The sequence below is a fragment of the Oncorhynchus nerka genome, linkage group LG15 (genome assembly GCF_034236695.1).
Source record: "Oncorhynchus nerka isolate Pitt River linkage group LG15, Oner_Uvic_2.0, whole genome shotgun sequence".
NCBI lineage: Eukaryota > Metazoa > Chordata > Actinopteri > Salmoniformes > Salmonidae > Oncorhynchus > Oncorhynchus nerka.
In genome coordinates, this window is record NC_088410.1 from 67,186,989 (window position 1) to 67,210,519 (window position 23,531).

The 23,531-nt window shown below is 43.4% G+C and overlaps 1 protein-coding gene and 1 long non-coding RNA gene across 4 annotated transcripts; one reads left to right on the plus strand and one right to left on the minus strand.

The window, feature by feature from the left end:
• Window positions 1–1,084: 1,084 nt before the first annotated feature.
• On the minus strand, window positions 1,085–13,448 carry LOC115143165 (zinc finger protein Eos-like). Of its 3 annotated transcripts, none has more exons than XM_029683293.2 (8): window positions 13,360–13,448; window positions 8,086–8,137; window positions 6,364–6,468; window positions 5,914–6,180; window positions 5,558–5,725; window positions 5,268–5,417; window positions 5,053–5,184; window positions 1,085–4,860 (listed from the first exon to the last, which is right to left on the minus strand). In XM_029683293.2, exons 2-8 carry the CDS (start codon window positions 8,120–8,122, stop codon window positions 3,983–3,985), a joined length of 1,737 nt encoding a protein of 578 aa, XP_029539153.1. In that variant the 5' UTR covers window positions 8,123–8,137; window positions 13,360–13,448; the 3' UTR covers window positions 1,085–3,982. The 3 variants fall into 3 exon arrangements, with proteins under 3 accessions (XP_029539153.1, XP_029539152.1, XP_029539155.1); XM_029683292.2 differs by having other exon boundaries at window positions 6,364–6,471; XM_029683295.2 differs by lacking the exon at window positions 5,558–5,725 and having other exon boundaries at window positions 6,364–6,471.
• A 2,247-nt stretch (window positions 13,449–15,695) lies between these two features.
• On the plus strand, window positions 15,696–23,320 carry LOC135560239 (uncharacterized). Its single transcript, XR_010458829.1, has 3 exons — window positions 15,696–15,818; window positions 16,213–16,274; window positions 18,296–23,320. It is a non-coding gene; the product is annotated as an uncharacterized LOC135560239 (long non-coding RNA).
• The last annotated feature ends 211 nt before the right edge of the window (window positions 23,321–23,531 follow it).

Genomic DNA, 23,531 nt, shown 5'->3' on the forward strand with positions numbered 1-23,531 from the left:
AAGCAATCCCTTTCGCATGTGAAAACAGAATCCTTCTTGTTACTTTATCTGCTTAATTACATAACTTTTGTTTTGAGCCGACTTTGCAATCGGACAGGTCGGGACACTTGGCTCATGCCAGAGAGGCAGCCCGCTTCCAAATCGAATGTAGTCAACTTTCAGCCGGTGCAAAACATGCCTGCACAGGCACAATTAAATCGAACCCCCCCCCATTGTCACTGGGAGAACCTCAAGTTGCATACTTCTTGCATTCTCTCTCCTCATAAGCCATTGGATGAGAAAGCCAGAGGTCCCTCCCCTCTGACCTTCTCCTCCAATGGATTTTGAGGAGGACGGGAGGAGTATGCAATTAAGATTCTCCCAGAGGCTGCATTTACACAGGCAGCCCTATTCTGATCTTTTCACTATTTGGTCTTTTGATTAGTTTGATTGGGCTGCCTGTGTAGCTAGTTGTCAGATTGGTGACTGATGTGAAATGGCTAGAACTAACACTGATAATTAACAAAACATTCCAAATGTATCTAACCACGTTTCCATCCAGTTATGTGAGTAAAGTCATACCGTATAAAGACAAATCACAACAGCTGTGATGGAAACAAGTTTCAGTACAATTTTATAAAATGGCGACAGAATTTGTTCTTTTGACATGGTGGGACCTTTTTGTGTTGGTAAAATGTATGCGAGAAATGGCAGTGGAAACACCTTTATGCGCAAATATTGCTATAACCATCATATCGAAGTAAACTTGGGAGTCACGTGATGACACGGTGTGTGGTCCTCCCACTACGACTCTGTAAACCATGCAGTTTATTAGGTTACAGATGAAATAAGTTCTGAACTTCACAGGGTGGTGGAAGTGCACGGTATGAGCTTGAGGGTCTTATTCTGGTGACATGATCGATGCTTGACAAACAAATATTGTAACTCTTAAATCATAATAATCTCATGTTTGTAGACTAACCTACCTGAACTGCAAGGTGTTGGCTAGGGCGCAAGTGATAAGAGCAGAATAAGCACATTTGCTATTTAATGTAACAGTTTGTGATAAAACTATCAGTAGAATTGAAAATGCGATGGAAACACATTGAACATTAGATTTTTTATTCGGTACATAAACTTAAGCGAAAAAGTACATTGTGCACTACGTCATCACGCACTGATTTATATCTGCAATAAGTCCGTTTGGTGGAAACGCACCACTGGCGGGTAAATTCACATTTTCTTTATGCGGATGTTTGAATATTCACATTAAAATCTTTCACCAATTTGATGGAAACCTAGCATATGACATCAATTTGTGTTACCGTTTATTGAGCTTTCAAGACCCATGGCCAAGTGTTCGGTCCTCAAATCTGATGTAGCCAACATCAAACAGTGAAAACCTAAGAGGGGGAGGGAGGGGGGCGCGGGGGGCAAAGGCACAATAGCAAGATTTACACACAGAAACACATCTGGAGACACCTAAACCTGCTCTTCCAGGAACTGCCATCAAACGATCAATGCAGAACTTCCACGTCAATTCAATAATCCAACCATTTCGTATTACATTAGATATATAATTTCTCTACTTTGAACAGTAATTACATATCCGTTCATAAGGCATTACGTTTAGAACAGCATTACAGATGAAGTTTAATGCAACTGATTAAGTGCAACTATGCCCTGTAATTCAGTACAATTTCAGTGCTATGTAATTGTTTAAGAAGATTGTGTCTTTTCTGACATTGGGATGAGGCATTTTCTTGTATACAGTCCACTTCAAAGCACATTCCTTTTTTGTAAGATTAATTAAATATTAAATGAAGTGAAGATACAGGGCTGCCAAAACCAACTTAAAAACTTTCAAATTAACCACAGAAAAATTCAAACATCACCAAACCCATACTCCCGACAGAGGCAATTATCATTTGAGGTAAAGAGTTTCACATTTATTAAAAATAAAAAAAATCCCACAGCCACAGCAGATTTTCCTGTCTCTCATACTTAATCTGTGTCATGAGTAGGGCCAGGAGTTTTGCTTGACCATGGGAAACTCTGGGCCCTAATCAAGAACTATAAATCCTACAGGCTTCCAAGTTCATTCAATATGAAGACTAAGAGATTGGGTAAAAGAGTAGGTCCACAACTGCCCAAACTGTTTCTTTTCATTCAAAAATTGTGTATTCATCACGTTCCCTTGGTCAAAGTTGCCTGAAGGGATCTGAATGCTTCCTGATTCCAAGGAAAATGTTTACCAACGTCAGTGCTCTCTATAAAAACAACAATTACAAGTCTGATGAGAAAGAAAGAAAATCATTGAACGAAAATAAGCATTTCAAAGTCACTTCTGAAGAATCACCTTCTCAATCTTAACCACCGACAACTGTGGTCTCTCACACACACACACACACATTCATGCCTTAGCAGCAGGTGACAAACAATCTCATGCACATGTACTTATTTCTAAACCTTTCATATATGAAAAGTTATTCTCTTTTTTAACATGTCTTTGTCTCTTTCCTTTTGGGATGAGGTTATACAATTTATATCTACATTAGGCCACTTAAGAAATTAGTGACTGCAAATTAAAATGTGTGATTATAGTAGAGGGAAATTTTGGATTCAGCTTGGGCATTTAGCAGGGCCAGCTGGGATATTTCATGTAACGTCAATGATATCTTTATGGGTGGAAAAATGTATATTGGCAAGAATTGTCAGCAAGGTCAATGTCATGAAAGGCACAATACAATGAATATACAACAATTGTTTTAAGTCTCACTTAAATAAATAATATTGGTTTTGGTTTGTTTCATAGTAAGCAACACATTGGGATATCAGGGACCTTCTAAAATTGCCAACAATCTCCACCCTTTGTTGAAGTCAACTCCAATAGTGGCAGTGGCTCTCCTTTTGTGGAGATGAATTTAAAAAAAATATTTATCTTTCTTTCAACACACTGCACAGAGAAATGTGCAGGCCATAAATAACCTCTATAAAATAGTTTAATATAATTATATCTCAGTGCAACAAAAGCAATCAAATTAAACAAAAACAAACATACTGTACCCCATTCCACCCCACAACATTCACACTGATAATAGCCTTCAACTCGCTCTCATTTAACTTACTAAACTTCCAAAAGAACCAACACACACACAAACTGAAATTGGAAAGTGCACTCATTTGAGGCCAACCCCTCAAATCCTTCTTACTATTTGACTTGGGATCCTGGGCCTGGCCTGCACCGCAACTGTTATTAAAATACATGACCTACTATACATCAAATACACAATCTTACACAACACTGTCTGTCTGCCACACCACCAGGGACTAAGCATGTTAGGGAATGGAATGGATTTTTCAAAGTGCTTTTCAAATAGGGCTTTGTTAAACGGACAAATTCCGAGGAAGCCTAATGGCATCTAAAGACGACTACTGATGTCTGACTACAGCTTGCAAGCACAACGAAGTGCACATTGACAACTGTTTGTTTGTTTTCTTGCATTATAAATTTGATAAAATCTTGATTAAAGTGCAGTAGAGGAAAACAAAGTCCGATATAAATCACATTGTCTAGCTAGTAGCATCACTGTTTTGTGCGCCCGGTTTTTTACCCGGATAAGAGAGGAAAGGTAGACAGACCACACCAGAGAAAGGCACTTCTGAGGATAGAAAAGTGCATTTACTCTTCATCTTAGCATTTTCTGGCAAGAATTCATACATTTTGAAAAGTGTATTCAGAGTAGTGAGGATTCTCCCTTTTTTTTTTTAAAGTGACGCAATTGAGCCATTCTAGTGTGCCTATTTGAAGTTGAGGTTTATGTGATATCAGTATCAATGCTTGTGTACAAATCATTTACAAAAAGCAGTTGTTCTTTTTTTCTTTTTTTTAAACTACCCTTCCCCTTCTACCCCCTCTTGTGATGCAGTGCAGACCAAACCCAAGCAGGCCCTTCTCTCAGAGTAAAAACAGCCCTAAGTACAGAGGCCCATCCAGCCAGCCTCAGCCTGGCAGGTGCTCTCCGCGGACAATGTGGGAGGAGAACTCATAGCGGTCCTGGCTGCGGTGGCCACAGATGTTGCACTCAAAGGGCTGGCGGAAGCCGTGGCAGCCCATGTGGATTGTGAACATAACGTGGTCCAGGAAGAGCACACGGCAGTGCTCACAGCGGAAAGAGCGCACTGTGTGCCCCTCTCCATCCACCACCCGAAACGCCTGCCTTGAGGTGGGGGAGCCTGGGGCCAGGGCAGGGGGAGGGGGGAAAGCAGGGTGGCCACCCTCCTCCCTGTCCCTCTCTCCATCCCTGTCTTTGGCATGGCTTGGGCTGTCCATGCCCCTGTGGTGCAGTAGGGGTGGAGGGGGAGGGTGGTGGTTGGAGTGGAGGTGGTGGAGGTTGTGGTGATTGTGGTTGTTGTGGAGCGGCAGGGCAGGCGCTACACTGCTAAACACTTCATCCGGCATGCTCTCTGTGTCCGTGGAGTCCTGGCAACCGTTGCTAGGTGACGGGCCGTGGCTGCGTCCAGGGGGCAGGTCCTCGTGGCCCTCTGCAGCCTCCCTGCCCCCCACACCCGTGGACCCTAGGCCAGCCCCGGCCCCAGTGCAGTCTAGCCTCGGCCCCAGCGTAGCCATGGGGGTGTGAGCCGAACTGATGACCGGCCGGAGCTCCGACAGGCAAGAGGGGTGAGGGAGAGGCAAGCGTAGGGGTCGGAGGCCTTCAGATCCACCACCACTTCCAACTCCCTGTCCCCCCAGGTACCCTCCTCCCAGGCTAGTGTAGTGTGGCTGCTCCAGACCACCGTGGTGCGTAACCCCGTCTTTGTCGAAGGCGGTTCTGAGCTCGTAAGGCGTGTCGGCCAGACTGAGGCGCATGTGCTTTTGTCCTGCAGGGCAGATAGGCATGGAATCACACGGTACCACAACTCATAGGGAGGAACTAGTGATGTGCAGGTAGGTCTTCATTATTTTTAAACTGACACCTGATGTCATGAATGATCTTGTACCCTTTGTGTTACCTGTGTGTGAGCGGTGTCTTTGCTCACCTCCCCATAAACAAATTCCAAATAACTGCTTACCTACAAATTTCTGTGGTGTGGATCTCTTGCGTTTGGTGATGCTGTGGGCTAGCCGATCGATGAACGCCATCTTGTCTGAGGAAGGTTGCAGCAGGTTGTCAGGCATGAACTCCAGGTCCCTCAGCTCTTCTTCTATAAAAGATATGATCACACCATAGATAGAAGCAGTAACTTGCAGTGCGCGAGTATGTGTGTACGTGTTATTTCTCCACTACCTTGAGTGTGAGCGCTGGCTGGCTGCTGTGTCTCCAGGCTCTGCAGGTAGCTGTGGCAGCGTTCACGGTGCTCTTCCAGGGTGCTCTGCTGCTTGTAGCTGCGGCCACAGTAACTACACTTATAGGGCTTCCCCACTGTGGGAGACGATACTGGGGACAAAGTCAACATACCTTTAATACATACAGAACTCTAGGTCTGCATCTTTTGCTCAGGAACTGACATGCTCAACTCAGACCCTCTTTTCCTCACCCAAGTGTGTGTGTGTGTACAGTATGTATATCCCTCTCACCCGAGTGAGTGCGGAGGTGGCCTGTAAGAGCGTCCCGTCTGCGGCATGCGTAGCTGCAGAAGGGACATTTAAAAGGCTTCTCCCCCGAGTGCAGCTTAATGTGACGCAGCAGGTTCCCCTTCTGGGTGAAAGAGGCCCCACACTGATTACACTGGAATGGCCGCTCACCTGGAGGAGGCACATACCAGTTTACACCCCCGACTCCGTACAAACCAGTTTGAAATCAGTTTCACTCCCAGTCACGAGCCCAAATTACAATGTCAACCTGGTTTCGGGGCAGATCTGCGCAACAAACTAACCTCATCTTTTTGTATAAAGGACTAATCAATCAATCACTCAATCAATTGATCAGTCACCTGTGTGGCTGCGTTTGTGCACCATGAGGACGTTGGGCCCGATGCAGATCATCCCACAGATGTCACACTTGAGTTTTCCGTTGGGCAGCCGGATGGCACCTCCTGGTGACATGGGCTCTGGACTGGCCAGCTCCCTGTAGCCCCCTCCTCCGGCCTCTCCTCCCTGCTCAGAACCCCCCTCCTCCACCCTGTCCCCTCTCTCATCCTCTGGCCCCGTGCCGCGGCCCGGCTCCTCATCACTGTACAGCTCCACTTTGATGGAGTTGGCTGGAGAGAGACAGGGTTTAGACCAGGAGAGGGACATATGATGTGAGCAGAAACACGGATGTGCTTGCTAAAGTAAAACAAAAACATCTGAGCCATAAAACCAACTACCATACTCTCCCTTGGGAATAATAAAGTTCAGTACTTGTACTACAATGACAAAGGAATTGACAAATTGGAACTTACCACTAAGAGAGCGGCTGGGAGAAGTGTGCTGGCTGTTGGGGGTGCTCACTGTGGGGCCTCCAAGGGCCCCTGAAAACTCCCTCTCCATCGAAGAGTCTCCACTGCCTGCTGTCCACACACACAAAATTATGTAGGCCTACTGACAGTTCATTCATCTCGATAATATCACAACCATAAGGTCAGTAAGTCCGCTAATAAACTCAGCAAAAAAAGAAACGTCCTCACTGTCAACTGCATTTATTTTAAGCAAACTTAACATGTGTAAATATTTGTATGAACATAAGATTCAACAACAGACAAACCGAACAAGTTCCACCAACATGTGACTAACAGAAATGGAATAATGTGTCCCTGAACAAAGGGGGGAATGGGGGGGTCAAAAGTAAGTGTCAATGCAGCTGGTGGCCACACCAGATACTAAGTACTGCAGTGCATCTCCTCCTTATGGACTGCACCAGATTAGCCAGTTCTTGCTGTGAGATGTTACCCCACTCTTCCACCAAGGCACCTGCAAGTTCCCAGACATTTCTGGGGGGGTATGGCCCTAGCCCTTACCCTCCGATCCAACAGGTCCCAGACGTGCTCAATGGGATTGAGATCTGGGCTTGTCGCTGGCCATGGCAGAACACTAACATTCCTGTTTTGCAGGAAATCACGCACAGAACGAGCAGTGTGGCTGGTGGCATTGTCATGCTGGAGCGTCATGTCAGGATGAGCCTGCAGAAAGGGTACCACATGAGGGAGGAGGATGTCTTCCCTGTAACGCACAGCATTGAGATGCCTGCAATGACAACAAGCTCAGTGCGATGATACTGTGACACACCGCCCCAGACCATGATGGACCCTCCACCTCGATCCCGCTCCAGTGTACAGGCCTCTGTGTAATGCTCATTCCTTCGACAATAAACTTGAATCCGACCATCACCCCTGGTGAGACAAAACCGCGACTCGTCAGAGAAGAGCACTTTTTGCCAGTCCTGTCTGGTCCAGCAACGGTGGGTTTGTGCCCATAGGCGACGTAGTTGCCGGTGATGTCTGGTGAGGACCTGCCTTTACAACAGGCCTACAAGCCCTCAGTGCAGCCTCTCTCAGCCTATTGTGGACAGTCTGAGCACTGATGGAGGGATTGTGTGTTCCTGGTGTAACTCGGGCAGTTGTTGCCATCCTGTACCTCTCCCACTGGTGTGATGTTCGGATGTACCGATCCTGTGCAGGTGTTGTTACACTTGGTCTGCCACTACAAGGACGATCAACTGTCCGTCCCGTCTCGCTGTAGCGCAGTCTTAAGCGTCTCACAGTACAGACATTGCAATTTATTGCCCTGGCCACATCTGCAGCCCTCATGCCTCCTTGCAGCATGCCTGCCTAAGGCACGTTCACGCAGATGAGCAGGGACCCTGGGCATCTTTCTTTTGGGGTTTTCCAGAGTCAGTAGAAAGGCCTCTTTATTGTCCTAAGTTTTCATAACTGTGACCTTAATTGCCTACCGTCTGTAAGCAGTTAGTGTCTTAACGACCGTTCCACAGGTGCATGTTCATTAATTGTTTATGGTTCATTGAAAAAGCATGGGAAACCTTGTTTAACTCCTTTACAATGAAGATCTGTGAAGTTATTTGGATTTTTACAAATTATCTTCGAAAGACAGGGTCCTGAAAAAGCAACGTTTCTTTTTTTGCTGAGTTTACAAAGGACTGTCCATGCCCTGCCCTGCCCTACACTTACCTGACATGTAGGGACGGCCATTGCAGTCGTCATCCATTCTAACACCAGTTAACTGACGGAAAAACAAACAGGTAGAGGAGAACCTCTAAAAATCACAGTTCTTCACTCTGTAAACACAACGACACAGTTCCAGGAAATGCATAGTAGCTTAAAATTCATGAAGTGCAACTGACCCTCATTGAGCGAAGTCCAGCAATTTCAGCAGACGGGTAGCAAATTGAGTTAGAAAACCCATGATGCATCTGCAACTATCATTCTGAAGACTAAGATGCCTGGCACAGTGGCTTATTTAAAAATATATTTTACATTTTCACCCCAAATTCTCATTACCGAAATGCATCTAGATTAGGTCATTTTATCCAATTTTACTAGGTTTTTCTAACTTATTTGAATAAAACACAGTTTGTCCATAAATCATAAAAATCGGCCAAACCCTCCCTAACCCGGGCGACGCTAGGCTAATTGTGCGTCGCCCCACGGACCTCCCGGTCGCAGCCGGTTACGACAGAGCCTGGGCACGAACCCAGAATCTCTGGTGGCACAGCTGGCGCTGCAGTACAGCACCCTTTACCACTGCGCCACCCGGGAGGCCCAAAACTCCAATAATTTAAGTAAAGTTTTATTCACCCATGATGCATCGTGGATATCCTTAGATGAGCACAAGTTCATTTAATTTCTTAATTTATATGCCTTCAGAATGAGGATCTTATTCTCAAACGCCTTTACTACACATGACCTTCTGATTACCGAAATGGCTAAAAAAGCTCAAATTGGGAGAAACGTGGAGTTCCATTAATTACCTAAATGGAGGCATGAATGGGCTTCAGTGATGTGGTCTAGAGGTCGACCGATTAAAATCGGTATGGCCGATTTCAAGTTTTCATAACAATCGGAAATCTGTATTTTTGGGCGCCGATTTGCCGTTTTTTAAATACCTTTATTTAACTAGGCAAGTCAGTTAAGAACACATTCTTATTTTCAATGGCGGCCTAGGAACGGTGGGGTTAACTGCCTCGTTCACGGGCAGAACGACAGATTTTCAACTTGTCAGCTCGGGGGATTCAACTAGTCCAACGCAATAACGACCTGCCTCTCTCTCGTTGCACTCCACAAGGAGACTGCCTGTTACGCGAATGCAGTAAGCCAAGGTAAGTTGCTAGCTAGCATTAAACTTATCTTATAAAAAACAATCATAATCACTAGTTAACTACACATGGTTGATGATATTACTAGATATTATCTAGTGTGTCCTGCGTTGCATATAATCTGCCTGAGCATGCAAGCATACGAGTATCTAAGTATCTGACTGAGCGGTGGTAGGCAGAAGCAGGCGCGTAAACAGTCATTCAAACAGCACTATCGTGCGTTTTGCCAACAACTCTTCGTTGTGCGCCAAGCATTGCGCTGTTTATGACTGTTGTTCCCCTTGCTCTGCATGGGTAACGCTGCTTCGATGGTGGCTGTTGTCGTTGTGTTGCTGGGTCGAGCCCAGGGAGGAGCGAGACAGAAGCTATACTGTTACACTGGCAATAAAGTGCCTATAAGAACATCTAATAGTCAAAGATTAAAGAAATACAAATGGTATAGAGGGAAATAGTCCTATAATTCCTATAAATAACTACAACTTAAAACTTTTACCTGGGAATATTGAAGACTCATGTTAAAAGGAACCACCAGCTTTCATATGTTCTCATGTTCTGAGCGAGGAACTGAAACGTTAGGTTTCTTACATAGCACATATTGCACTTTTACTTTCTTCTCCAACACTGTTTTTGCATTATTTAAACAAAATTGAACATGTTTCATTATTTATTTGAGGCTAAATTGATTATTGATGTTTTATATTAAGTTCAAATAAGTGTTCATTCAGTATTGTTGTAATTGTCATTATTACATAAATGTAAAAAACAAAAACGGCCGATTAATTGGTATCGGCTTTTTTGGTCCTCCAATAAATCAGTATCGGTGTTGAAAAATCATAATCGGTCGACCTCTTATGTGGTCAATTATTTGCTGACTTATAATGGCTGTCTCCTATTACTTGCAGGCTGAGCTAAGGGGCTCGCTCTCATTACCGAAACATTTTTAGGTCTGTTTTGATCAGGAGACCCTTCATTTCGGTATTGATAATAAGCTAATTCTAATGTACAGTCAATGGGTGCGCTAGTAACTTTAATTACTTACTAGGACCACTGCTTACACCCATTATAGATTTTTTTGTAAAACATTAGTTATTTGATTAAGTAGGAGTCGTCAAGAAATATGGGTGTATAAACCACATTTAATTTACATAAAGCCACGATCTGGAGTTTGTTTCAGCAAAGAGCAACCCCACCACTTAAAAAGGAGGATATCCACCATTTTGATGTGTACCTGTTTTAGCACATACAGTGCCTTGCAAAAGTATTCAACCCCCTTAGCATTTTTCATATTTTGCTAAATTATAACCTGTCATTTGGATTTCATGTCATGGACATACACAAAATAGTCCAAATTGGTGAAGTGAAAAAAAAAAAAAAAAAAAAAAAATGTTTCAAAAAACAAATACAAGAAGAGTAAAGTGGTGCGTGAATATGTTTTTACCCCCTTTGCTATGAAGCCCCTAAATAAGACCTGGTGCGACCAATTACCTTCAAAAGTCAGATAATGAGTTAAATAAAGTCCACCTGTGTGCAATCTAAGTGTCACATGATCTCATATATATATATATTTAAATAAGCTAGTTTTTCAAACACTCCACAAATTTCTTGTTAACAAAGTATAGTTTTGGCAAGTTGGTTAGGACATCTACTTTGTGCATGACACAAGTCATTTTTCCAACTATTGTTTACAGACAGATTTCACTATCAAAATTCCAGTCGGTCAGAAATTTACATACACTAATAGGCTGACCACACTGACGCAAGAGTTGCAAAATAAATGTAGGCATATATATATATTATTCAATTACTGTGCCAACGAGCGTCTGCGTTGTCAAGTGCTAAAATAGAAGTTGTTCCTATTTCTGACACAGATCGCGCTGCAAGTCCTGTCTCTCCCATCTCCTCATTGACTTATAGAAGCAGGTGCCGTCTCATTGGTGGGTGATTGAAAGACGAACTGTTCTGCCGGTTGTCATGGTAATACTATGAAAGTGTAGATGCCAATCACCATATAAGTTCAAAGATGAAAAAGCCTGGAAAGAGGAGAGATGACTAGAAACGTCCCACCTTATTTCCTGTTTGTTTCACAAGGAAAAATATTTTGAAAGTGGTAGGCATGATATGTAAATCAGATGATACAAACTCCCCAAAAATCTATTTTAATTCCAAGTTGTAAGGCAACAAACTAGCAAAAATGCCAAGGGGGTGAATACTTTCGCAAGCCACCGTACGTACCTATACTGTTTGATATCCCAAAACAGTATATTTACATACTTTATAGGCATATCATGTTATGCCATTTGCCCACAGGATCCCATCTATAATACCTTAGATATATATCATATCCACATCCTAATACAGCCACATTATCTGTGAAGACCTGGGAGAATTTACTTTTTCAAAAGAAGTCACTTTATGCTTAAGTTTACTTTTGAAAATACTGTACTTGCCCATAATTACAGTACTTATATTTATGCTAGTCAGTTGCATTAAGATCAGTGATTTTAGTATTATACAACTCGTTTGAGATTATCAAACGACACAGTTTGATGTTGTTTTGGGTTAATGAATCTCTAATAGAGCCCAATGGCAAACTATCAATACCGAAACATTCTTATCATTACTGTAATGCACCAATTTTGGGGAAATAATATGAAAAATAAAACATACTTTAATCATGTTGACTTAATCTGATAGTCTGATATAAAAACTAACATGTATACACAAGTAATGAAGAAAAAAATAAACATTCAGAAAAGGTTGCGGTAATGAGAAATGACAAATGAATTGTAATTTAATTTTAAATATACTTGTTTTCAGTGTTGTTTAATTGAGGCCTTTGCATTAGGTGAGCAATGTAAAGAAATATTAGAAATGTATTTTCTTAATAGTTTAACTTACACTGTTGCAGTAAAGTAATGCATTTCTGCATTGGTAACGTTGGTTCTGGAGATTGTGATAAAATGCATAATATCTGATCAATAAACATAATTATGAAAAATAAATACAGAACCTAATATTACTATTCCAAGAGGATTTTTTGTCAAGTGAAAGGTTCGTGAGAATCACAAATGAAATGGAGTGAGAGGGGCAATGGCCTTTTATTTAACACTTCGCTATCAAGTCCTTCAAGACCATGGACGAAGCCTATACTGTCTGTGGCCACAGTAACATAATGATGCTAACTAGCTAGCCATCTGACTAAAGTCAAAGATATAGCTAGCTAGCTAACACTTTCTTCTGTGCTAACCAAAGATTATCTGTGTTAATGTAGTACAGGTTACAACCCCCACCAAAAGTGTCAGCATATAACCAGCTAGCTACATTAGCTCTAGGGCAATTCCATGATAACAGAATGATGCTGAGAGTCAGATTTTACACTTTTCAGATGCAAAGTTTGGTAACAGAATGGGTTGTTTTAATCCCCACCCCAAAAAAATGACCATCTTCTTGGGGGTTGTAACCTGCACTAACGTTACGTTGGCGCAGATCATCTTTGGTTAGCACAAACGAACGTGTTAGCTAGCTACAGTAGTTATAATTGACGTTAGTCGGATGGCTAGCTACTTTGTTAGCTAGCTTGTCTGTACATGCTAGCTAACTAAGCTCAGCAAGTCAGCCACTAGCTAGCTAGCTAGCTATGCTAAAGTTAGCCACACATACTGGTAACTAACCCTTCTTCCATCTTTGAGATAGCTGTCTGACCAGCCTGGCAACTGACAAGCTAACTATTAGCCAATTGCTTTTAAGTAGCGTTCGCTACCCAAGGAAGACAGTGACAGTTGGTTAACATCAACAAAATAGTAAGGAACATAAAATATTACTACTAACGATGCTTTTCTAAATCATATCGGTTGCAAACATTGTAGATGCAAGTGTTTAATCTCAATGCCACGTCTTGGTTAGCATGTCTGGCTGCTAGTTACATGAATAATGCCTGTTTCTTATGTGGTTGCTATGGTACCCACCGCCCAGAAAAATGCGCTAGGCTAGACAGCTAACGTTAATCAGTTGGCTAGCATCTCTGGTTGATGGCATCGTCAGCTACCAACTTTACATTAAAAGTACTTCAACAAACTCCAACCTCTATAGAAACAGCAACTACACAAACATTTTTGCAAATATTCCTTACCTGTCACGATAGGCCTCGATTCTGGGATTTTATGTTTCTGCTGCTCTGCTTGTTTTCTCTTGCGACGAGAGCATCTCCCGGCACTCGGCTCGTCACTAGTTACCACAGCCACAAAGTCGTAAACCCCGCCTATTTCTACCATTTATCTTATTAAAATATGACTTTAAACCTAACCTTAACTACATTGCAAACATTATGCCTAACCCTAACCTTAAATTAAGACCAAAAAGCTCATTTTTGTTTTCATGAATTCTTACATATAAACATTTTGACTTTGTGGCTTTGCTATCTAGTGGAACCCCGGCACTCCGCAGCATTTACACCGCGTTCTAAACAATTTCCGGTCCGTCAAATACCGGGATAAAGACCCGCTCACAACTCCCATGGATTCTCATCAATAGAATGTCGAGTGTGTCGAGCTTGAATGCTCAGCTACCTTCATCTCTCTCAAATTACCCACTTGTTGCACATTAGGCTACATGTATTGTGACATACATAGTCCACCTTTTTCATTTAGATGAAAAGGTTTATCGCCAGAAAAAACGTTCTTTCTTGCACTAATTAGTTCCACCCTCTTGCCAATTTCCTTTTCACCAGTATTTTTCCCCACAAAACTTTCTGTAGGGATAGGCTAGCCCTGTACTCGTCCAAGAGATAATTTTATATAGGCTACAGCCCACTAGCAGTATCATTTCTGTGTGGAGGGTTGATGAATATTCAGTGGTTGGGAAGAAGTGTAGTAACAATTGTTTTATTTAGGCAAGTCAGTTAAGAACATTAGGCAAGTCAGTTAAGAACACATTCTTATTTACAATGACGGCCTACACCAGCCAAACTCAAACAACCCTGGGCCAATTGTGTGCTGCCCTATGAGATTCCCAATCACGGCCGGTTGTGATACAGCCTGGAATCAAACCAGGGTCTGTAGTGAAATTTATAGCACTGAGATGCAGTGCCTTAGACCGCTGTGCCACACGGAAGCCAGGAGCATTGATTGAATGATACAATCTCAATCATAAGACTGCTAAAGACAATAGGGAACAATCACAGGAAATGTTTAATAATGCAGATTGACATGAATTAACCATTTGTACTGACCTGGGTGAAACACCAGCAAACACATTATTTGTATTCCCAAAACTAGAAAATTGGCAGTGTTATGTAGCAATGTTACAGATACAGTATAGAAAACTGCCAGATGGTGGCACTGCTGCTGTATAGTGTGTGTGTTTGTGTGTGTGTCCTTCACAAGAGAAAGAGTGATTGCAAGGCACATCCAGGTAAACCCATGTAGAGCCTGTGAAATATCAGAATAGGCTAGCTTTGATTTAACGGCATAAGTCAGTTGGAACATGTGTCATTCTGGTGTTTCTTGATGCATCTCGTTTATCGACACCCACAGTCAAATAGGGGGACAGGGTGTGGTCAAGGTGCATTTCAGGAAATGTGCAGTAGCCCTAGTACATACAACAACTTACCCACCCCCCTTATCTGCCCCTTTGTCAATGGAACTACATCAATTCACTCCCCATCTTTTTTAGTCAGACCGTTATGTCTTCAGCAAAAGCGAGAGAGACTGAGAGAGAGCGATGTGTAGACTGATGTGTATGGGTTAGGCTATGTGTGCTGTTAGATCTCAGGATGACAGTGATCTATCCCCAGAACAGTACCTGTCAGTAAAAGAGTAGCTATAGGACACAGCAGAGAGAGCATGCCCTCATACACATCTACAGGGCTGAGGTGGAGAGGGTCAAATGTTTCAAGTTCCTCACTGAGGACCTGAAATGGTCCCTCCACACTGACACTATGGTGAAGAAGGCGCAAGAGCACCTCTTCAACCTCAGGAAGCTGAAGAAATTCAGCTTGGCCCCCAAGACCCTCACAAACTTCTACAGATGCACCATCGAGAAACGTCTGTCAGGCTGTAACACCATCTGGCACGGCAACTGCACCACCCGCAAACACAGGGCTCTCCAGGGGCACACTGCCTGCCCTCCATGACATCTACAGCACCCGGTGTCATAGGAGGCCAAGAAGAACATTAAGGACAGCCACCCAATTCACATCCCTCATGATAAAGTACTACTGAATTACTATACAAAATCTAGGAATTGTAGGAATTGTATAGTAAATGTATAATGATGCACTACTCAAGTAGAGTTTTGTAGTGTTCAGTAGGAAAACAGTAGTGCTTCCAGTAGTAATCAGGTAGAGATTCTACTACTTGATGTTGGTAGTAAATAAGTAGCCAAAACACTACAGGCAAACTGCACTGATGTTTCAGTAGTGAGCAGTAGAGTTTTGCAGCTTGTGGCTGCACATCCTGTGCCCGTGACCGCAGAAGAAGAGTTGAAGAAAAGTTGCTTTTTGTTAGCTAGCTAGTGTTATATAAAATATAAAATATTATCATCTTCCATTCTTCCATCCTGTCTTTTATACCCCTTAGGCTGACACCATCTGTAAGTTTAACTTTCCTTTATGTTTTATGAATAGTTACATGTCATTGTTTAGCTGTTTATAACGTTTTACTACATCAAAAAAATTGCTACCCAAAAAGGTCTTAGCAATTGTGTTTAGCTTAGCAGCTTGCTAGCCCTATTGAAATGTAACGTTAGCTATGTAGCCTCTGTTTTCATCATGTTAGCTAATAGGTATGTGTTTGTGTGCAAATGTATAGTATTTTCATATTAGTATACTTCCGCATTCAACTTACATTTTTTTAACCTGTTGCTAAGGAGGCCCTCAACAGGCCATTGTTGGTAAGACTGAGTTTAGTAGTGATCAATAGGAAAACAGTAGTGCTTCCAGTAGTAATCAAGTAGAGATTCTACTACTTGATCTCTCTCTCCACAGATGATGCAATCTCTATTGCACTCCACACTGCCCTTTCCCACCTGGACAAAAGCAACACTTATGTGAGAATGCTACTCATTGATTAATTGAGAATGCTTATTCATCCCGGCACAGCCAGAAGAGGACTGGCCACCCCTCATAGCCTGGTTTCTCTCTAGGTTTCTTCCTAGGTTTTGGCCTTTCTAGGGAGTTTTTCCTAGCCACCGTGCTTCTACACCTGCATTGCTTGCTGTTTGGGGTTTTAGGCAGGGTTTCTGTACAGCACTTTGAGATATCAGCTGATGTAAGAAGGGCTATATAAATACATTTGATTTGATTTGACTACAGCTCAGTGTTCAACACCATAGTACCCTCAAAGCTCATCACTAAGCTAAGAATCCTGGGACTAAACACCTCCCTCTGCAACTGGATCCTGGACTTCCTGACGGGTCGCCCCCAGGTGGTGAGGGTAGGTAGCAACACATCTGCCACGCTGATCCTCAACACTGGAGCTCCCCAGGGGTGCGTGCTCAGTCCCCTCCTGTACTCCCTGTTCACCCACGACTGTATGGCCAGGCACGACTCCAACACCATCATTATGTTTGCAGACGACACAACAGTGGTAGGCCTGATCCCCGACAACAATGAGACAGCCTATAGGGAGGAGGTCAGAGACCTGGCCGGGTGGTGCCAGAATAACAACCTATCCCTCAAAATAACCAAGACTAAGGAGATAATTGTGGACTACAGGAAAAGGAGGACCGAGCACGCCCCCATTCTCATCGACGGGGCTGTAGTGGAGCAGGTTGAGAGCTTCAAGTTCCTTGGTGTCCACATCTACAACAAGCTAGAATGGTCCAAACACACCAAGACAGTCGTGAAGAGGGCACGACAAAGCCTATTACCTCTCAGGAAACTAAAAGGTTTTGGCATGGGTCCTGAGATCCTCAATAGGTTCTACAGCTGCAACATCGAGAGCATCCTGACTGGTTGCATCACGGCCTGGTACGGCAATTGTTCAGCCTCTGACCGCAAGGCACTACAGAGGGTAGTGCGTACGGCCCAGTACATCACTGGAGCTAAGCTGCCTGCCATCCATGACCTCTACACCAGGCGGTGTCAGAGGAAAGCCCTAAAAATTGTCAAAGATCCCAGCCACCTCAGTCATAGGCTGTTCTCTCTACTACCACATGGCAAGCGGTACCGGAGTACCAAGTCTAGGACAAAAAGGCTTCTCAACAGTTTTTACCCCCAAGCCATAAGACTCCTGAACATGTAATCAACTGGCTACCCGGACTATTTGCATTGTGAGCCCCCCAACCCCTCTTTTAAGCTGATGCTGCTCTCTGTTTATCACATATGCATAGTCACTTTAACTATACATTCATGTAATACTACCCCAATTGGGCCGACCAACCAGTGCTCCCGCACATTGGCTAACCGGGCTATCTGCATTGTGTCCACATCTGTTCCTGGATGTTTGGAAGAAGTTGCTCTCGGAGGATGTGTTGGTACCATTCTTTATTCATGGCTGTGTTCTTAGGCAAAATTGTGAGTGAGCCCACTCCCTTGGCTGAGAAGCAACCCCACACATGAATGGTCTCAGGATGCTTTACTGTTGGCATGACACAGGACTGATGGTAGCGCTCACCTTGTCTTCTCCAGACAAGCTTTTTTCCAGATGCCCCAAACAATCGGAAAGGGGATTCATCAGAGAAAATGACTTTAGCCCAGTCCTCAGCAGTCCAATCCCTGTACCATTTGCAGAATATCAGTCTGTCCCTGATGTTTTTCCTGGAGAGAAGTGGCTTTTCTCACTGTGCGTGCAGATGCACTCACACCTGCCTGCTGTCATTCCTGAGCAAGCTCTGTGCTGGTAGTGCCCTGATCCCGCAGCTGAATCAATTTTAGGAGGCGGTCCTGGCGATTGCTGGACTTTCTTGGACGCCCTGAGGCCTTCTTCACAACAATTGAACCACTCTCCTTGAAGTTCTTGATGATACGATAAATGGTTGATTTAGGTGCAATCTTACTGGCAGCCATATCCTTGCCTGTGAAGCCCTTTTCGTGCAAAGCAATGATGACAGCATTTGTTTCCTTGCAGGTAACCATGGTTGACAGAGGAAGAACAATGATTCCAAGCACTACCCTCCTTTTGAAGCTTCCAGTCTGTTATTCGAACTCAATCAGCATGACAGAGTGATCTCCAGCCTTGTCCTCGTCAACACTCACACCTGTGTTAACGAGAGAATCACTGACATGATGTCAGCTGGTCTTTTTGTGGCAGGGCTGAAATGCAGTGGAAATGTTTTTGGGGATTCAGTTCATTTGCATGGCAAAGAGGGACTTTGCAATTCATTGCAATTCATCTGATCACTCATCATAACATTCTGGAGTATTTGCAAATTGCCATCATACAAATTGAGGCAGCAAACTTTGTGAAAATGAATATTTGTGTCATTCTCAAAACCTTTGGCCACGACTGTATATCCAGCTATATATTCCCTTCCCCTGTCAGTCACTTTTGGATTAAATGGTTTGCCAAGCAGATATTAGCCCAAAGGCCGGCAGATGGCGATATTAAGTCGCTTCATTTTCTTAGCGCCCAAAATAAATCCATGCAGCCAGCTATACACTCGTATCCCGGTTTTTACATAACAAAATATCCATTCAGGCTGCAAAGGCATCCATTTCCTCCTTAACTTGATTAAATGGCAAGGTGGTGGAAAAAATTGGGAAAGTATTAATACTTTGTTTATGAAACACAATTTACCACCACCATGCTAGTGTAATGGATGTGAAACGCTAGCTTAGTTAGCGGTGGTGCGCGCTAAATAGCGTTTCAATCGGTGACGTCACTTGCTCTGAGACCTTGAAGTAGTAGTTCCCCTTGCTCTGCAAGGGCTGCGGCTTTTGTGGAGTGATGGGTAACGATGCTCCGTGGGTGTCAGTTGTTGATGTGAGCAGAGGGTCCCTGGTTCGCACCCGGGTATGGGCGAGGGGATGGTCAAAAGTTATACTGTTACACTAGGAGTGGCTGAATGCTAGCCCATGGATGTTGTGTATCACTTTCAGACAATTAAGTTGCAGCAGTCTGTTGTTTACCCTTGGTCTGAACCAAGGGGCCAGGCTTACCGTAGAAGCACAGTTTCGACAGCTCCTACAGTCTTGCTTCCGTACTGCAGTTTAACTGACGCTCGGCCCAGAAAGACAATTCCCATAGACGGTCACATAGAAAAGTCAGATTAGAACATTCATAATGAGACACTTTAGTCATTACCTTTGTGGGCAAAACATCCATTGAACTATTCAAATAAATGTTTCTGAGTCCAATTTGATTTCCATCACTCACAGCCGAATATATTATTTTACATTCATCCAATGTCTGCCATGTTTTTGGATGACTTAATGATGTTGTCGCTGCTCGTGCAGCTCCCTGTGTGCAATGAGTTCTAGTGCAAATGTGATGTTGGTTCGCATTAAACCGGATGCAACCTGTATATAGATGGTCCATGAATCGGTGTATGCGAACGTGAGTAGATTACTTTGAAAACGATGACATCTTGGACGCAGTCTCCAATTCTTATTATACCTCAGTGGTGGAAAAACAATTAACCCTGTTCCATATAGACAGTATGGCCAATATATACGGTATATATACAGTTGAGGTCGGATGTTTACATACACCTTGGCCAAATACATTTAAACTCAGTTTTTTACAATTCCTGACATTTGCTGCAGGAGGGACTGGTGCACTTCACAAAATAGACGAGTACATGAGGAAAGAAAATTATGTGGATATATTGAAGCAACATCAGTCAGGAAGTTAAAGCTTGGTTGCAAATGGATCTTCCAAATGGACAATGACTCCAAGCATACTCACAAAGTTGTTGCAAAAGGACAACCAAGTCAAGGTATTGGAGTGGCCATCACAAAGTCTTGACCTCAATCCTATAGAATCATTGTGGGTAGAACTGGAAAAGCATGTGCGAGCAAGGAGGCCTACAAAGAAGGCACCAGCTCTGTCAGGAGGAATGGGTCAAAATTCACCCAACTTATTGTGGGAAGCTTGTGGAAGGCTACCTGAAATGTTTGACCCAAGTTAAACAATTTAAAGTCAATGCTACCAAATACTAATTGAGTGTATGTAAACTTCTGACCCACTGGGAATGTGATGAAAGAAATAAAAGCTGAAATAAATCATTGTCACTACTATTATTCTGACATTTCACATTCTTAAAATAAAGTGGTGATCCTAACTGACCTAATACAGGGAATTTGTACTAGGATTAAATGTCAGGAATTGTGAAAATCTGAGTTTAAATGTATTTGGCTAAGGTATATGTAAACTTCTGACCTCAACTGTCAATATATATATATAAACTCAGCAAAAAAAGAAACATCCTCTCACTGTCAACAGCATTTATTTTCAGCAAACTTAACATGTGTAAATATTTGTATGAACATAATAAGATTCAACAACTGAGACATAAACTGAACACGTTCCACAGACATGTGACTAACAGAAATGGAATAATGTTTCCCTTAACAAAGTTGGTCAACATCAAAAGTAACAGTCAGTATCTGTTATGGCCACCAGCTGCATTAAGTACTGCAGTGCATCTCCTCCTCATGGACTGCACCAGATTGACAGTTCTTGCTGTGAGATGTTACCCCACTCTTCCACCAAGGCACCTGCAAGTTCCCGGACATTTCTGGGGGGAATGGGTCTAGCCCTCACCCTCCGGTCCAACAGCTCCCAGACGTGCTCAATGAGATTGAGATCAGGGCTCTTCGTTGGCCATGGCAGAACACTGACATTCCTGTCTTGCAGGAAATCACACACAGAACGAGCAGTATGGCTGGTGTCATTGTCATGCTAGAAGATGTCAAGATGAGCCTGCAGGAATGGTACCACATGAGGGAGGAGGATGTCTTCCCTGTAATGTACAGCGTTGAGATTGCCTGCACTGACAATAAGCTCAGTCCGATGATGCTGTGATACACCGCCCCAGACCATGACGGACCCTCCACCTCGATCCCGCTCCAGAGTACATGCCTCGGTGTAACGCTCATTCCTTCGACGACAAGTATGAATCCGACCATCACCCCTGGTGAGACAAACCCGCGACTCATCGGAGAAGAGCACTTTTTGCCAGTCCTGTCTGGTCCAGCAACGTTGGGTTTGTGCCCATAGGTGACGTTGTTGCCGGTGATGTCTGGTGAGGACGTTCCTTACAACTGGCCTACAAGCCCTCAGTCCAGCCTCTCTCAGCCTATTGCGGACTGTCTGAGCACTGATGGAGAGATTGTGTGTTCCTGGTATAACTCGGGCAGTTGTTGTTGCCATCCTGTACCTGTTCCGCAGGTGTGATGTTCGGATGTACCGATCCTGTGCAGTTGTTGTTACACGTGGTCTGCCACTACGAGGACAATCAGCTGTCCGTCCTGTCTCCCTGTAGCGCTGTCTTAGGCGTCTCACAGTACGACATTGGAATGAACTCACTGAAGTGGTGAATGACCTTGAGCCTTCTTGGATGGGCACTTCTAATGTAACTCTATGGCAGTACCCAAGGGGCTTGAATTTTCTAGCTCTTCTCGTAGATTTTGCGGTGACCTAGTGTCCCCGTGAGTGACAGAACACTGAGCAAATCACGGCGCAACTAGAAAACATTACCAACCCCTACACGCCGTATTTTCCGTTGGCTGCCCCACCACCACAGAAAGCACTGAGCTAGTCTGAAACACCCTCCTTTTGGCGCTGCCTTACTCAAGAAAGCAAAAATGAGACCATGTTTATGTGCCGCTTGATTAACTAAATTTTTTTTTTTTTTTACATGGTTTGCAAAATTATATGTGACATGTATAAATACCAAAATAACATTGCAAATCAGGCAAATCAATGCCCCACCTGCCCTGAATGACGGGTCGACACTGGTTATAAATCCTATAGTTTTTACAGACTGTACTGTTGTTTTCACTATAGTATTTATTTAGTGTAGTATACTCTTAACATTTACAGTTAACTATAGTATAAATACTGTAGTAAAAGAAAACCGTGCTTCTTCATCTGCATTGCTTGCTCTTTGGGGTTTTAGGATGGGTTCTGCATACACACTTTGTGACAACTGCTGATGTAAAAAGGACTTTATAAATACACATTTGACTGATAGTATATACTATGGTAATTAAAGTAGTGTTTTTGCGGACTGTAGTATACTTAAGCAATAAGGCACGAGGGGGTGTGGCATATGGCCAATATATCACTGCTAAGGGCGGTTCTTAGGCACGACACAACGCAATTAGAGCAGTAAAAATAAAAGTTTTGTCATACCCGTGATATATGGTCTGATATACCACGGCTGTCAGCCATTCAGCATTCAGGACTCGAACCACCCAGTTTATAATGTAGTATTACTATAGCGTTTTTGCAGACATGACTCTTATTATTTTTTACAAAGAAGTGGAGGCTTTCTCCTTCAGGAAACCTATGCGAGAATGACAAAAATAACACATTTTCCATAACCAGTGAGTACAGAAATTTGCATCCTGTAGCTCTAACTCCAAAAGGTTTTGGGACACTGTAAAGTCCATGGAGAACAAGAGCACCTCCTCCCAGCTGCCCATCCACGATAATCGAGAATTTCAAGAAGCATTTCTCTACGGCTGGCCATGCTTTCCTCCTGGCTACCCCACCCCGGCCAACAGCTCTGCATCCCCTGCAGCTACTTGCCCAAGCCTCCCCAGCTTCTCCTTCACCCAAATCCAGATAGCAGATGTTCTGAAAGAGCTGCAAAACCTGGACCCATACAAATCAGCTGGGCTTTGTCACGCCCAGACCTTAGAGAGCCGTTTTATTTCTCTATTTGGTTAGGTCAGGTTGTGATGTGGGGTGGGCATTCTATGTTTCCTATTTCTTTGTTTTTGGCCGAGTGTGGTTCCCAATCAGAGGCAGCTGTCTATCGTTGTCTCTGATTGGGAATCATACTTAGGTAGCCTTTTTCCCACCTGTGTTTTGTGGGTAGTTATTTTCTGTTTTGTCTCTGTTACCTGACAGAATTGTACGCTTTCGTTTTGTTACTTTGTTTGAGTGTTTTTTGATAAATAAAAAAATGATGAACACTTTTCACTCTGCGCTTTGGTCCACTCCTTCCGACGACAGGCGTTACAGGGCTAGACAATCTGGACCCTCTCTTTCTAAAAATTATCCGCCGCCATTGTTGCAACCCCTATTACCAATCTGTTCAACCTCTCTTTCGTATCGTCCGAGATCCCTAAAGATTGGAAAGCTGCCGCGGTCATCCCCCTCTTCAAAGGAGGTGACACTCTAGACCCAACCT